This window comes from Harpia harpyja, chromosome 6, assembly GCF_026419915.1.
Source record: "Harpia harpyja isolate bHarHar1 chromosome 6, bHarHar1 primary haplotype, whole genome shotgun sequence".
Taxonomy (NCBI): Eukaryota; Metazoa; Chordata; class Aves; order Accipitriformes; family Accipitridae; genus Harpia; species Harpia harpyja.
Window position 1 is genome coordinate 42,847,434 of NC_068945.1, and position 15,582 is coordinate 42,863,015.

The window sequence follows — 15,582 nt, forward strand, 5'->3', positions numbered from 1 at the left end:
TGGAAAAACATGTTAATGCACCATTTTATAAAATACCTACTAGTAATGCAAACCAAATTGCTTCACATTTTCCCAAGCAAACTTACACAAGTCAAACAGCAACAAAAGAAAAATTGATTTCTTTCTTCCTCTCTTCACATACCGATGCAGTAGCTTCCTATACGGCTTATCTGAATGACTGATAGAAAAACAAACAAACAAAACCCCAAGAAACTGCTGAACATTCCTTCTCTTGTACTCTTTTTATTGGTTTAGCTTTGTCAGTTCTGCTTCATATTTATGAACAGATCGATAGAGAAATAATAATTCAGAACTGTACCACTAAAGTGCCTTTTCTAAGTGGGCATTTTTCCTGGAAAAATACTTTCAGGCACCTATGAAAAAAAATAATCAAGTGCTCACAAACATGAATGGTTAATTTTGACTGCAATGAGAAACTGTTTCATGCTTCTACACTATGAGAACATTTCACAATGCTCAAAAAAATAATCTAAGAAAAGCTGTGGCAAATAGCAGTACATTTAAGATCTTACTTGGAATAAATGTTTCACTTCAACAGATGAAGGAAGAACCATAGATTATAGATTCAGATTATAGTGTCATGGTAATATGATACTAATTTCAGAGTTTAAGACAATACAGTGTCATGAATATATTTACTGTAAACTGTAATGTGGGAAATAAGATGGCCTAGGGGATTGGTAATAGCTATGGAATATCTCCTCTCTCAGTCAATTCTTAAAATATTGTCTTGGTTGCTAGAAGAAAACAAACAAACAGACACACAGGCAAAAAAACCCCCAGGCATTACAATATAATAGCTTTTCAGAAGCCTGTTGCTACAGCACGCTATTCCCTGTCCTCTCCAACAGGAGATAAAATTTCTCAGCTCTGGAAGATTTTCCACATCACTGTAGGTATGTCTACAATTAATGTTTAACTAAACAGCATTTAAACAAAGGCTAATATAAATACCATTTTTAAATAACAAGTTTGTTACTCTCCAGTTATACCATAGAGTAGACTTGAAACTCATGCCATCAAGAGGTGAGTACAAGAGGGAGTCTGCAGTTGTAATAGAAATAAATCCCACCTGCTATAGCTTATTGTCCCCAGGATAATTTTTCCCACTTGGTAAGTAGAATTCAAACACAAGAAAACACTTAAAAAGGAAGGGAAGTGAAATGACACAGAGAGAACAAACAATAAATCCTGCATGAATTTACACTTATAGATGAACATCTCAGTCTCCCAACATTTCTAATCATGTTACCTAACTGTAAATTTCTCCTCCATTTTCTTCAGAAGAATGGGGAAAAGCATAAAGACGTGATGGCAATATTGACGCGATGTATATTATAGTAATAGTAAAATTTCTTCCTGAAATCATACCATTATCCTAAGAAACAGTGAACTAAGAGGAAGAAATCACTATGGGAAATTATACCTACATTATAATCATCATCTTGGCTTCAAATACTTCAAAACCTGTTTAGCAGTGGAGGGGCTCCACTGGGGTTTTAAAGCTTCATAACAGGTTAACCAATATACTCTGCACAATGCATTTCACAAAACCAAGTCCACCCTTTCTTAAAAGCAGTGTTAACTATATAAAAAATAAGGTATGACATTATCAGTCATTGCTATACAAACGATATCAGCAACACCACCTCTTCAGTTATGTTAATGACAGTACAGCTGCAAATTAAATTAACAAGCTATTATGATGACACTGTATTTAGGAATGGTCTCATTCATAGTTCTTCACATACAGAAAAATCATTGCTTTTTCTCAAGCATTTCATTTTTTTTTTCAAAGTATCCAACAGCATTTGGATGCCTCGCAAGCATTTCAAAGCAAGCGGTGCATCCAACAGTAACAGTGGAGCATCAAACAGTTTCTTTTGTGTTAAAACAGATACAAAAATAATGAGGAATGTATACAATCTTTAAAGCTTGGAAATGCAATAAGATTATAGTGAAAATGTTTTTATCAAGATTTTCTATACTTTATTATTCCTCCATTTTGCTTTCAAATGAGGGACTGGTTCTATAAATTAACTGTTGTGAAATTATATTGCTTTCAAATAATTACAAGATTTTAACATATAACTGGGATGAAATCAGCTTACTATACTATTATAGTATCTTCTTTGTAAGCATTGCATATAAATAAAGAATTTTATATATATATACATATATGTATATATATAAAGTCCTCTACTTGATTTCAAATTGAAAAGAGCAGCATTAGTTTCTCATTTCTTGTTGTCTCCTATGTCTATCTCTCTCCCCCCCCCCCCTTGTTTTGGCTGCATCATCTTGAATAGGAAAAACCTCTGAATATTTACACTGCGTTTCTTCCTTTAGATGACAGATTTGGAACTAGCTGTAATTATTTATGAGTTTATGAACTAACTACAACCTGATTTTCTTGAAGTGTACTATGTGCATACACTAAATCATATCAGTAATGTAAACATCTGGAAATGTGCCCAAGAAGGATTTGAACGGGGTAAAAAACAATACTGAGAAAAATGATAGTGTCCCACAGAGAACTAACAAGCAAAGGCCCTTCAAAGGCAAGAGACAGAGTTCATGCTTTGTGAGAAAAGGTTGAGAGAGCTTGGCTTGCTTAGTCTAGTGAAAAAAAAGACTGAAGGATGATCTAATAGCAACACACAGTTCGTTTTGAAGGGCCCTTACAACGATGACAGAGTCAAATTCTTCTTTGTAGTGGCAGGTGGGGGCCCATAACAAAAGGGTGACATGAAAAATTGCCCTTTAAGAGGCTCAGTCTTGGAAAAAACTTCTTCACAAGGATAGTAGTGCAGAAAGGCTGCAGTATTGCCATTCCTCGGGGTTTTCAGGACTCAACTAGACAAATTCACAGATGACCGGATGTACTGCTGGTGATAATCTGCTTTAAGCAAAAGGTTAGACTAAATCACATCAACAGGCCTCTTCCAACCAACGTGTCTTTGAGCATGCATCCCTATACTAACTTCTCTGCAAACACTTGACAAATTAAGTGTCATTTTGATTATCTGGTTTTGAGTTCCCAGAAAACCTCAAAATTAATTTCAATAGCAGCTCCAGGAAAAGTGTTCAAAGAGATGGAAGAGGATGGAGACTTAACACAAATCTGGGGATTAGGTGTTTGGTATATGGTAAACCTATGACTGACAGTCATTTGTGCACCTCTTTCACTTTTCTACAGTCTGGCACATTGTTATGACTTGCTTTTTATAATCAAATAAAAATTTTATTCAAAGAATACTTTTAAGATCACTATATTCACAGACAATAAGTCCCCAGGAATAAGAGTTCAGTCTGAGCCTGTTTAAAGTCCAGTAATATCCAGAGAAAATAAACACAGCTGTACACAGACTTCATTACTTAGTGTAGGAGTGAGACAGTGAGGGAATTCCAAAAACAGATAGAGGCATCACACATTTAGAGAAGGAGGGATCACTCTGGAAGGGAGGAGGTGCAGCTGGCTCTTTATGTAGGTCATATGTGTCTAGGCTTAACTTTTCCTTACATTGGGTCACCCTACTTTGTCAAACATTTCTAGAAATCCCTCAAAATACCTTCACTACCCTCTTCCATGGAGGGATTTGAGAGACGGAGGACAGAAAAATGTGTAACTAAGGGAAGGTAAAACACTGAATAAATGGTTTGTGAATGAATGGAGATGTTTGAGAGCTATGTCATCTGTGGCCACAAACCCAAGAAGTTTAAGAGGGTGCCCTGTCCAAATAGCATTTCTAATTGGCTTTAAAAGAGGAAGATGTAAGCTCTGTACAGAGTCATGCACACAGCTGCTCAACACCATGCAGTTTGTTTTCTAATCCTGTGTTATTTAAATTTCCTATTTGTTACAAGGAGTAAAAATGGTAAAATCATAATAACATGCTTTCAAAGCAACACACATTTTTTTCAAGTGTAGTGCTTTAAAGTTTAGCTTGAAAGTTACTGATTTCAGAATTGAGTGTACTAGAGATTTATGTACTTCTTAAGGTAAGAATCAAACTGCAAAATAAATTATGATCAAACTACTTAAAATTAAGATTTAAAGAAAAAAACCCTCATGTATTCTTCTAGGAAACAAAAGATAAGAGCATCCTTTCCTGTACATGCAGACTTATAGACTTTGGCAATAAACCTGGGCTGAAAAAAGGACAAAAATGGAATTTACACATCAATACCCTGACTTTGAGACATATTCTTAATATGTAAGCCCATCTTACATGTATGTATCTGTCTATATACTAAAAGGCAGAGATAGATGAAGAATTTAGGTACAAGAAGAGACTTGTGGCCATGCACTGAAACAAGAAACTAATCCAATTGTCCAGGCAGATGTGTCGGGTTCTCTCCCAATATCATTCTTCAGTCAGAATAAGCAAGCTTACTTGCTCTTTTCTATGCTGAGACAATCCCTTCCCCAGAATCTCAACTTACATACAAAGCATATGAAAAAGAAAATTAACATTTAAGAGTCCTTGAAAGAAGTGCTAGGTAAGTACAGTTCTCTACATAGGCTATTACACTGTTTTAAGACTTACATATCACACATACAGTCTAGTATTCATTTTTTTGAATGTGGTATCTGTTTTTCTGAAGTCTGAACAGAGCAGGGATGCTTAAACTACACAACAGAGCTAAGATAACAAAAGGAAAGCTTTGCTGATTTAATTTAAGCATGTATTTCCAGCATATTTCCAGTACTTTTGTGTGCATATTATTTCCCAAAGAGCAATTACTACTAGAATCAATTTTATGTCAATTGTCTTAGCATTATCTGTTTGGTTTTTTTAAACATCAATATAAAACTGTCACCAAAAAGCTATTTTACAGCTGCTGAAGACATTCCATCCATCTTATACCCAGTGAGGATCATTCAATGCCTAGCAAGCATTTCTTTTCTAATTATTCAAAAATACCCGATTATTAGTCTATTATACCACTGTTCCCTTCTTTCCTCTGAGAAACTCCTCCCCAATATATTCATATTTAGCTACACTTTAGGAATGTATGGCTTACATATTAGTGAAATATGTGCAACCAACTAACCATTCACTTTCAAAATGACACTGTTTTATCCTCAGTATGAGACATTTTTTGCAACATACTTGTTCCAAAATAATTTTCTCTCTACAGCAAATGTTCTAAATGTGCAAAAAAGTATTTTTTAGAGTAATTTAATTTTACTGATTTATGAAACAGAGCCACTTAATATTAAACGCAAATAAATTATTTATTTTATGATATTTAGGTTAGAACAAAAATAACAGTAGCTCCTCTAGGCTTCAATGGTGTTGATTTAAAAATATATCGTGATGATGCTTTCTCAGGTCATGCTGAGCTATCCACTTATACACTGCATCAGCTTGTACCAGTTATATTTCATTTATTCCATAAGTAGAGCTAAATTCACTGAGCGAATGAACTGTGCACACAAAATATCACCAGAAAATCAGCACCTCACTGTATATGACAATTAAGTGATAACATTTTAACACTCATAATGATAACCAAGTTAGACAAAGATGCAAATTAAAAAAGTGGTATGAAAGAACAAATCAGGAGAGGGAAAAGGGAAAAAAAATCGGTAGCAGGATACCTTCTTTTGTCTGTTTTCAGCAGCAGCCAACTGAGCTGACATTCTTTCTTGCATTTTCCTGCAGTGAGCCATAACAGCTTCTAAAATGGACAGAGGGTTCATGCATATTGGCTTCTTTTCTTTGTCACCAGCACCTGCCTCAAAGTCTCTCTGAAGAGCCAGAAATGGGTCACTCAGATTAAATCTTCCATATCGCTCCTGGATAAAAACCTCTTTGCGCCGGGCCTAACAAAAAAACCAAACAGGCAAAGAAATAAACTAAATGCATTCTTTGGAGTACATCCACATATAGAAGAGACCTAAACCACAGGAAAAGCTATGTTACTTATTTATGGGTTTAATTATTTTCTTTAGGTATTCATTTATAATGTCTAAAAGGAATAGTCAGATATGTTGCACAGAGATTTCATTATAGTCAATAGAATTCACTACATAAAAAAACCCCTTCCCCTTCTCAATTCAATACAGAAATAGCAATCTGGAGCAGTTTCAGAAGTATCACAAAAATAACATCTTGTAAATTGGCTGATACACAGAGAGGAAAGGGAAGAAAAACATTCTAAAATAAAGTTTTCTATTTCTGTGTATTAAAATGATGCTAGTAAAAGATACGAAAACATGCTTTGTGTGTTTACTGCAGTACCAAGATAAGTATTTTTCAAATAAAAAAATTGATGGTATGTTTACACATAAAGATTTTTGTAAGTTACAGCAGACAAGCAGAGAGTAAAAATGTCACCAAGGCTTTTCTGAAATTAAGACACTTATATCCCTCTTCAGGAAGAACTTCATGATCATATGTTTCTCCATACCATTATTTTAAAACAGAATTATATTTCCAAACTACAGTACAACACTTTATTGTCATAACAAAAAAATATTACACAATAAAGATCAGAGGTAGCTTTGCTTGACAAATTTTTGTTCTTCAGCCCAACAGAAAAACAAGATCAGTTTTAAAGAAGGCATTTTTATAATTTAATACATAGTACACAGGAAGGCCGCAGATAAGTACTGACTTCTAACCACCTTCATAGAAAATATTGTTCCAAAATCTCAGGCTTAAGACCCATCTAATTTGTGTGTGGGGAAAGAAAACCAAACCAAACCAACCAACCAACCAACAAAAAAAAACCCACCAAAAAACTCCACCAGAAAGACCCAATAATTTCTATAGTTTTGTCATGGTGTTTTTGTGCTTGCACATATAACAGAGGCAGAAGCAAGAAAGCCAGACCATTATAGGACAAATTTTGGAAGAAAATGAAGCCTTGTTACCTTAAAAATTAAAACACTCACCAGAGCAGCTCTTAAAAGAACTATGTCTCAAAAAATCAGAAAAAAAACAGTGCTGAGAAACACCATCAGAAAGAAGAATCCCTCCAAAAATGGATAAAACATTTATCTGTGATTTAGTTCAAATTCAGTTTTGAAGAATAAGCAAAAAAGAGGAAGAATAAGCCAATACTGAGATACAATAGAGGAGGAACAGGCTTAATGGTTACCAAATGGGTTAGCAGATCATTTGGAAAGCTTGAAGTTAAAATTGTAACATATGAAAAGGTCATAAAAGGTAACACATATTTCAGGGCATGAGAAACCAAAGAAGAACATAAGAACTATGTTAGAAAAAATCTCCAGAGACTAACTACAAATAATATACCTTAGTGAATGCCCAACATTTTCCTATATATTGTCTACAAAATTGAAACATGGGAAATTAAAAGGTAAAAGAGAATTTGACTGCAACAGAAATAAGTGTGCCTACATATTCTGATGCCTGAAATACTTTTAGTCTATTTTTCAGTTTGATAGTATAGCGAGAACTTGAAAACATTTACAAAAAGAACAGGCCTTTGGGGCATAACTTCAGAAAAAGCTTACGGAGTTCATTCAGACATAAAGTCTAGCTAGGCTTACAAAGTCAGGTAGTGATTGGTTGAAGAGACAAAAATAAGATGATAGAACCTAGTTATTTTTTATAAATTGCCTTGCAAATAACCCCTAATTAGTCTAATATTTTAATCCTTTAATTTTTAACTTAAAATAAAATAAAATAAAATAGCTAGTTCCAAAGGTAATATTACAAAGCCAGGTGGGGAGAGGCTATATTTGTAGGTCCTGGTTCTACATAATGAAGTTACAGGACAGTATGCAGCTTGGGAATTCAACCTTCATGTAAAGGAAATAATCAAAACCAAAAACCTGACCCTAAATGGATTAAAGAGCTAAGGAGCCAAACAAGATGACAAACCCAAGCAGGTTAAGAATTTAAATGGAGGTGGAGGCACAACCCGTATATAAATTATCAGCAGCATAAAAGCCAAAGTTTATATAAAGAAAGTGAGCCATCAAAGTAAAGGAAAAAACACTGGTGTAGCAGCTCAGCTGTAAATAAATAAAAAAAGACCAGCAGAGCCTCCATCCTTAAATCCAGAGACCAACAGCAAAAAGAGAAACCAAATAGATTAACTGATCTCAGAGACAAAGGCAACCACTTATGCCTTTAAGGAAACACAGGTAGACAACAGGTAAAATAATGTGTATTTTCCAGTTTTTTCTGACCCATGACTAGCTGTCCTCTCAGCACATACCGTATGTATGCAATATGAATGTATTCTTTGAAATGTTCTCTAACATGCATAGCAATTAACCGAGCAAGCAAGGCAAAAAGTCTCACTGTGCACCTGCCAAAATAGTAATGGGACTGGGCATTCAGATTCATTAACTAAAGAAAAGATTAAACTATATAGAAGGGATGACCTCCATCTGAATGAAAATCAAAACAATCTGCTCACATTAAGAATTAAAGTGGCTACAGGAAAATCTGAAAGCTAAAGACTGGAAAAACCAATAGGTCTCGAACAGCCCCATGGTTTGGGATGACAGACCCTGTAGGGCTGAAGCCATAACTACATACCTGCAAGCAGAGGGTAAAACAGACTGGTGACTCTCAAACCATAAACAGCAAAGTCATCTCGGGATGCTTCCAACTCAAAACGGAGCTAAATGCAAAATATTAAAACAAATTTTTCCATGTTTCTATAGAAGGACTAAAAATATAAAATAAAATGATGGGATGAGGATGCATGATTTCAAATGAAGATACCAGAATAAAAGATAAAGCAGAAGCTTGGTAGAAGGGAAACAACAAGTAGTTCCCTAAAACTTAGGCACAAAGTAGCAGAAGGACAAGCTAGGCTTGTTCAGTTTTTTTAATGATTCCTCCAGGCCCTAAATAATACCTCTGTCCCTTTGCACTTCAAAGTACATCAGATGGGAGAAATAGAAATACCAGAATCAGAAAATTTTCTCTCTTACATCATCTTTCAGCAATGAATTTCAAGTCATAAGAGCTAGTAGCAATATCAAGATATCTGTTTTTATGGCACTCATCTGGGGATTGTACAGTCTAATATCATACGGGTAATTAATCCTTAAAATAGTCTCTGCATAATTTGGTGGCTGTGCTAAAACAGCATTAGCAGTGTCTTGTATATTAACTTCAATTGCATAGCAATATATACAGAAAATAACATTTAAAATGTTAATTTGTGAATAATTAACTGAATGCATTTTCAAACAGAAAATTTTCAAAACCATACAGAATATGCACCCACTATAGGAGGTAGTCAGGACTGCTGTATTGTGAAAGGTGCTATATGAATTTATAAACAGTCAGCTTTATTTTTCTGTACAGACCCATTTGCACAGCAACTAGCCTTTTAATGGAAGGACTGAGACTGAAAGTATTTAAAGGTATAAATAGATGTCCATGGGAAATGATACTTTTTGCAGCCTATGCTAGTGGTACACAAAATTATGACTTAGGACTTAAGCTAAATCCTCTAACAGGTAACTGCTAATGAAAACTGACAGTAAGCACACACAAATCAAGAGAAAATATCTAAAAACAAACAAAAAACCCCCTTTAAATAGTGAAGTCATTAAATTCACTACTGCAGTAGAGTAAAAGCTGAAACTTATTTACAACAGCTTTTGAATTCAGTCCAATAAGAACATCACATTTATACAGAGCTTTTAAATCCTTACACAGGATCTGAAACATTAAACAAGGAGACTAAAATAAGAGTGCAACTACTACTTAAAAAGGATGAAAGCCTGAAGTTTCTTTATGGGCAGGCTGGTGTATAGCATTATGTTAGATCAAGGATGGACTGCAAGTTTATACTAAAAAAAATACAGTAGAATTGAAAAACATCTTCAGCGAGGAGTGAAAGATGATCAAAAGGTACAACATGGCTTCTCTTCAAGGAAGAGCTAAGTAGAAATAGGACTTTTCAGTGTGAAACAGAGACAACCAGGGATAAACATGCTAGGGGTCCACATGCTGATGGGACAAGTAGCAATCATCCCATGATCTAATGATGGAAATTTGAGTTGGACACAAATTCTTCTTGCTGAGAGTGGATAAGCACTGAAATGTGTTGCCCAGGGAAAACATACAACCTCTGTCATTAGCAGATGTCCAAAACTAGATTGGATAAGGCCATCAGCAACCTGATCCATGTTTGATGTTAGTCCTGCTTTAAGCAGAAGATTGGATTGAATGATCTCTCCAGGTGCCTTCCAACCTAAATTACTCTATGATTAGTGATTTCTTGTAGGACTGTTATTTTTTTATCTTGTGGGTGCTAGCAATCTTCTCAAGTAACAAATGACAGAAATGAGCTCCGGAGGAAGGAAAAAACACCAAATATTTATTGGTGGAACAAGTCTTATGTCTTGCTTTGGATCATGAAAATACTTTTTAAGACTTAGAAAACAGAACTTTTAGTCTGTGATATTTTCAAAAATAAAAAATCAGTACTGAACAATCCTAGGGATTACGCAGCTGTGCGACACAAGGGGAAGGTTTACTCTCAAGTTTTCTCTTCTAGGTCTGCAGCCAACAAGAATCTGGAGGATCAGGCTGTAAGATAAACTGCTGCTTTTATTATGCTCTGGGGGAGCCTGTCTCCTACCAAATACAGCAAGACACCTCATTCACACCTACACCAACTTTTTTCACACTATTCAAGTCACCTCTATGCGTCTATCTGCCAGCTCCCTCCTGGACACTACCATCTCTCAAGCTGACCCTTTGCAGTCACTGACCCCATTTATCTACTGGCAGATGAAGACTGGAAGCAGAGTGTGCAGGGAGAGGAACAAAACAGGTGGAGGTATCTGGATGATGGGCTGTGGGAAAAGCTGCAAATCCCGCATAAGAACTGGCCTGCAGTCACTTGTTTCTTATGTTCCACTTCAGAAGGAAAAAAAAAAAAAAAAAAAATCTATTTTCAGTGACCAAACTGAGAATTATGAAGTCTAATTAGATGTCTTCCCTCTGTTATTGAAACAAGAATGTAAGGGGGCAGGAAGGCCTTCAAATAGTACTCATCCTACTGTGAACTTAAAGCTAAAAGCACAAAAAAAGCAAGGAAAAACAAATACAACCAATTAATACACAAGTAAGAAATAAGCCCAACAACGAAAAATTAATCACATAATATAAGTTATATTATTAGTTTTCTCTTGGTAATAATCTATGTTGATCTTAGTTGCACACATTTGCTGAAATGAGTTTTTATAATGTTTACGTAATCAGTAGCAGAATATTTAAGCAACAGTATTTTTAAGGTTAATACTGCATTTTCCCTGCAATGTATCTCAGAGTTTCCTCTTCGTTTACCTGCCAAGTTAAGAGTTCAGCAAGTCCAAGTCTTCCATGCAGCAATTGATGATAAACATCAAAAATAGGACTGCATGTCCTACACTGCTATGGAACAATGGAACTGAATTAAAGCTGCCCCAGAACCCTTAAACAAAATTTCCTTCCTTTCAAAAGCATTTGTTCCTCTGATTAATTTCCTTTTCCACATATACTAAAATTGTTTCAACAGATGTTGGTAGGTTCATATTAATATTTTCTCTTGACATATGTATTGGGGAGTGGTAAAAAGTTTTCTAAAACTAACCAGCACAGAAGGGGAGGCAGTAAAAGATTATTTTATGTGTTAAAGACAAGGGTGAGGCCTTCATTCTAAATAAAATTGAAAGGATAATAGGGTTTTTTAAAGGAGGAAGGTGGCTGGAAGAGAACATATTTATAAATTTTATTTAGTGGTATTATACAGTATCTTGAAATGATGTGCTGGAGCTATTCATTTAAGCAAAAGAGAATTATCAATGAATATATACTCATAATAAAAGCAGTACTTTCAGAGATACCTGCAAAATACTGGGGTGGGGGATACAATGTCTTACTATGATTAATTAAGAACGACTCTGTAAAGGATGCTGGCAATTTTTTTACACAATAGGGTTTGGGGGCTTTGTTGGCTTTTTTGGTTGGTGGGGTTTTTTTGAATGCAGATGTAAATGAATGTTTTCAAAGTATCATATGAGATGTTACTTCCATATAAAGTTTTACAAGACAAACTAAAAATGGAAATGTAAACATCAATGACTGCTGAAGAAATGGTATCCTGCAGCATGATTTCTGTCAATGAACATGAGATGCTCAAATTCTCATTACAATCTTAACTACAGTCTAAATTCATTTCTTCAGTACTGTGACAGTACATACCTATCCAAAGTCTACAAGTGAGTTAGACTTTAATGAACTCACTAGTATCTGAAAAATATTTGACCAATATATTCAAACTGTCTGTTTCCATGTTAAGTGTCAAGTATCATAAGACAAAAACTTGTGTGTACAGTTTAAGGATAAGAAAATGGAAATTCTCTGAAGAAGACTGATGATCATAACAGGCTGCTAGTTAAAAAGAGTGAAAACAGTAGAAAGAATTGAGAAATAGGAAGATGCAATCAGCAAGTTAAACAAAACCAACATACGGGTTGATTAAGCTTGACAGACCTATATAATTGTTTCATGCTATAAAAAATGTTCTTTACAGAGGACTGATCAGGATCATGAAAGAATTCAAGTCTTTTTGTAGAGGTACTAATAAAGAAAAGAAAATATACCTGTTTAGCAATTTTAAATGTAAGGCACACATACTCATATAAAGCATTCAAAACTGTCTTGGAGCAGTGTCTTGTAACAGTCATAAGCCATGCAAATATATAAATGAAACTCATTACAGTGAAGTAGGCTGCACGAAAGCGGAGATATAGTCAGTAGTTCCAGAAAAGTTATCCCAAGCATGAACCATTAAAATAAGATTAAGAAGAAAAAGTTGCATTATTCTCTCATTCACAATAACCCATAGAACTTTTCCAAAAATTTGTAATTCGCAAAGTGTCCCTTTCTCTCAGAATCACATAGCTTTAAATCCAAGCTTTTAAAAAGCATTTTTCAAGGTAGAAAGAAAGCTCTGAATATAAAACTGCATGTTGTTTTACAAGGCTATCCTCAGTAACCTTCACTTAAGAAGATATACAAAACCATCATTTTAAGGCATAAAAGGTCAGATCTTACCTAGCAGTTGATGAAAACAACAGCAAACCAGATTTTCTCTATTTCATGCCAAGCATCCAAATATTAAAGTGGTTTGCAAAAAGCTGTACAGTTTCTTCTTCTCTGCACTAAAAAGCAGACTTAACAGAAGTACATGCCTAACAATTAATTCAAATCTCTCTGTGTATATGAGGACAAACATTTGATTAACACTTAAACAATCCTGACTTACATAATAACAGAAAGCACTGAAGAAGAATTATACAGCCAAGGTAATGATCAAGCCTGAATTTCCTTAGGGGTTTGACTCCATAAAAAGAGAATATCACCCAATAGCACCAGTTTACTATTACCCCAATATTGTTAAGTAGCACAAACTCCTTCTCTTTCTCCCCGTTACCTGGTAAAAACTTCCATGAAAGAAAGAGGAACAGACAGGACAGACATATGCTTCCAATTCTTCATTACTAATTTTCTCCAATGAAAGTCCACTACTTTGAAGTTGCGGATTTAAAAATGAAAAGGCTGTATTACAAAGCTAAGATCAGTTACTAACAGATCAGTACCAATAAGAAAAAACAATCCAGTCAATATAAAATATTCTTCACTTCTTACAGATGTAAAAGGTGAAACTGAAGCCTTGCACTAAATTTGTAAATGAGGAAGGAGAAAAAGCTCGCCATGAAACAACACGTGTTTTTCATTGAGAAAAGCCATCCAGATGTTCTATACAAAGATGACATTAGACCTATTTTATGACAGCTTTGTTGTCTGATGCTTAAACACTTGAAAATTATAGGCCAATATTTTGTAAGGAAGTATCACTGTTTGATGCTCTGATTATCTAACCACCCAGACATTTATTTCTGAAAATAATACTGATTTTCATACTGATAATGAGTCTCAATTGATAGAAGAGACTTGAGCTTTCTGGTTACTTTAAATAACCATTTGTCATCTAGACTTTTTTGCGTGTTCAAATTTCTACTTCAAATTCATGCAAATCAATTCATAATTCTTTGCATGGAAATCTGTCAGCCATTTTTCTGAAGTACTGAAGGAAATCTGACTTCACCTCTAAACAAAAAAAGAGCACTTTAACCTCCATGCTTAGCAGTTAAAAAGTTTCTTCAGCTCAGTAACAGGCCAAACATACAAAGGCATAACAGAAGAACTTTAAATAAATCTGTGTTTCTTTTTCATTTACAGCATTTAGATTTTCATATTTTCAAACTATCAAAATCTCAGTTAAAATATCATCCCATATTACTGCATAGCAATTACATGATTACCAAACTTTAATTATTTTAATGAAAAGGTATGCAAATTACGAGTTTACAATGCAATCATCAGGCACAGTCAACATGGGTTCACAAAGGGAAAGTGCTGGTTAACTAATTTGATATCCTTCTATGATAAGGCCACCCACCTAGTGGATGAAGGGAAGGCGGTGGATGTAGTTAAGGCTTTCGGTACTGTTCCTCGCAGCATCCTTCTGGACAAGTTGTCCAACTGTGGGATGAGCGGGTTCATGGTGCGCTGGGTGAAGGACTGGGCTCAAAGGGATGTAGTGAATGGGGCTACATCTGGCTGGCAACCGGTCACCAGCGGTGTTCTTCAGGGTTCAATTCTAGGGCCAGTTCTGCTCAATGTATTTATCAACGATCTGGGTGCAGGAGTTGAATGCACCGTTAGCAAGTTTGCTGATGATACCCAACTGGGAGGTGCTGTTGACTCTCTTGAGGGACAAGAGGCCTTGCACAGGGATCTAGATAGATTGGAGCATTGGGCAATGATTAACGGGAAGAAATTTAACAAGTCCAAATGGAGGATTCTGCACCTAGGATGGAGTAATGCCGGGCACAAGTATAAATTGGGAGAGGAGTGGCTGGGGAGCAGCCCTGCAGAAAGGGATCTGGGGGTGCTGGTTGACAGCAGGCTCAGTATGAGCCAGCAGTGTGCCCTGGCAGTCAAGAGGGCAAACTGCATCCTGGGGTGCATCAAACAGAGTATAACCAGCCGGTCAAAAGAGGTGATTATCCCTCTGTATTCAGCGTTGGTGCAGCCTCACTTTGAACACTGTGTGCAGTTCTGGGCCCCACAATTTAAGAAGGATGTGAAGCTCCTTGAATGGGTCCAGAGGAGGGTGACAAAGCTGGTGAAAGGGCTGGAAGGAATGTCCTATGTGGAGCAGCTAAGGACTTTGGGCCTGTCTAGTTTGGGGAAAAGGAGGCTGAGGGGCGACCTCATTGGTCTCTACAGCTTCCTGAGGAGGGGAAGTGGAGATGGAGGTGCTGATCTCTTCAAATACACCCAAGCATAACAAAAGTAATTGCTGCTATGTGAGTATTTTCACAAGTGTTGAATTTGAAAAGGACCCCAATCAAATCTTTTATCTTATTTATAACTATTTTTATAAATTACTATCATAATTTATTTGGAAGAACCAAGAACAAACTTTATACATTTTTTCTTCAGCAACAGTAACATGAAGGGACACACAAACAAAAGTAAGAAGTCTTATATT

General features: G+C 35.6%; 1 protein-coding gene across 7 annotated transcripts in view; it reads right to left on the bottom strand.

The window, feature by feature from the left end:
* The window catches only part of CTTNBP2 (cortactin binding protein 2), a 140,241-nt gene that overhangs the window by 49,118 nt on the left and 75,541 nt on the right, over positions 1-15,582 (bottom strand). For all 7 annotated transcript variants that reach the window (XR_008235580.1, XM_052789744.1, XM_052789748.1 and 4 more), the window contains one exon: positions 5,630-5,854. Coding sequence is in view for 6 of the 7 variants with exons in the window: in XM_052789744.1 (XP_052645704.1) it covers positions 5,630-5,854 (225 nt within the window). In the remaining variant the exon portion in view is untranslated. The remainder of the gene's footprint in view (positions 1-5,629; positions 5,855-15,582) is intronic.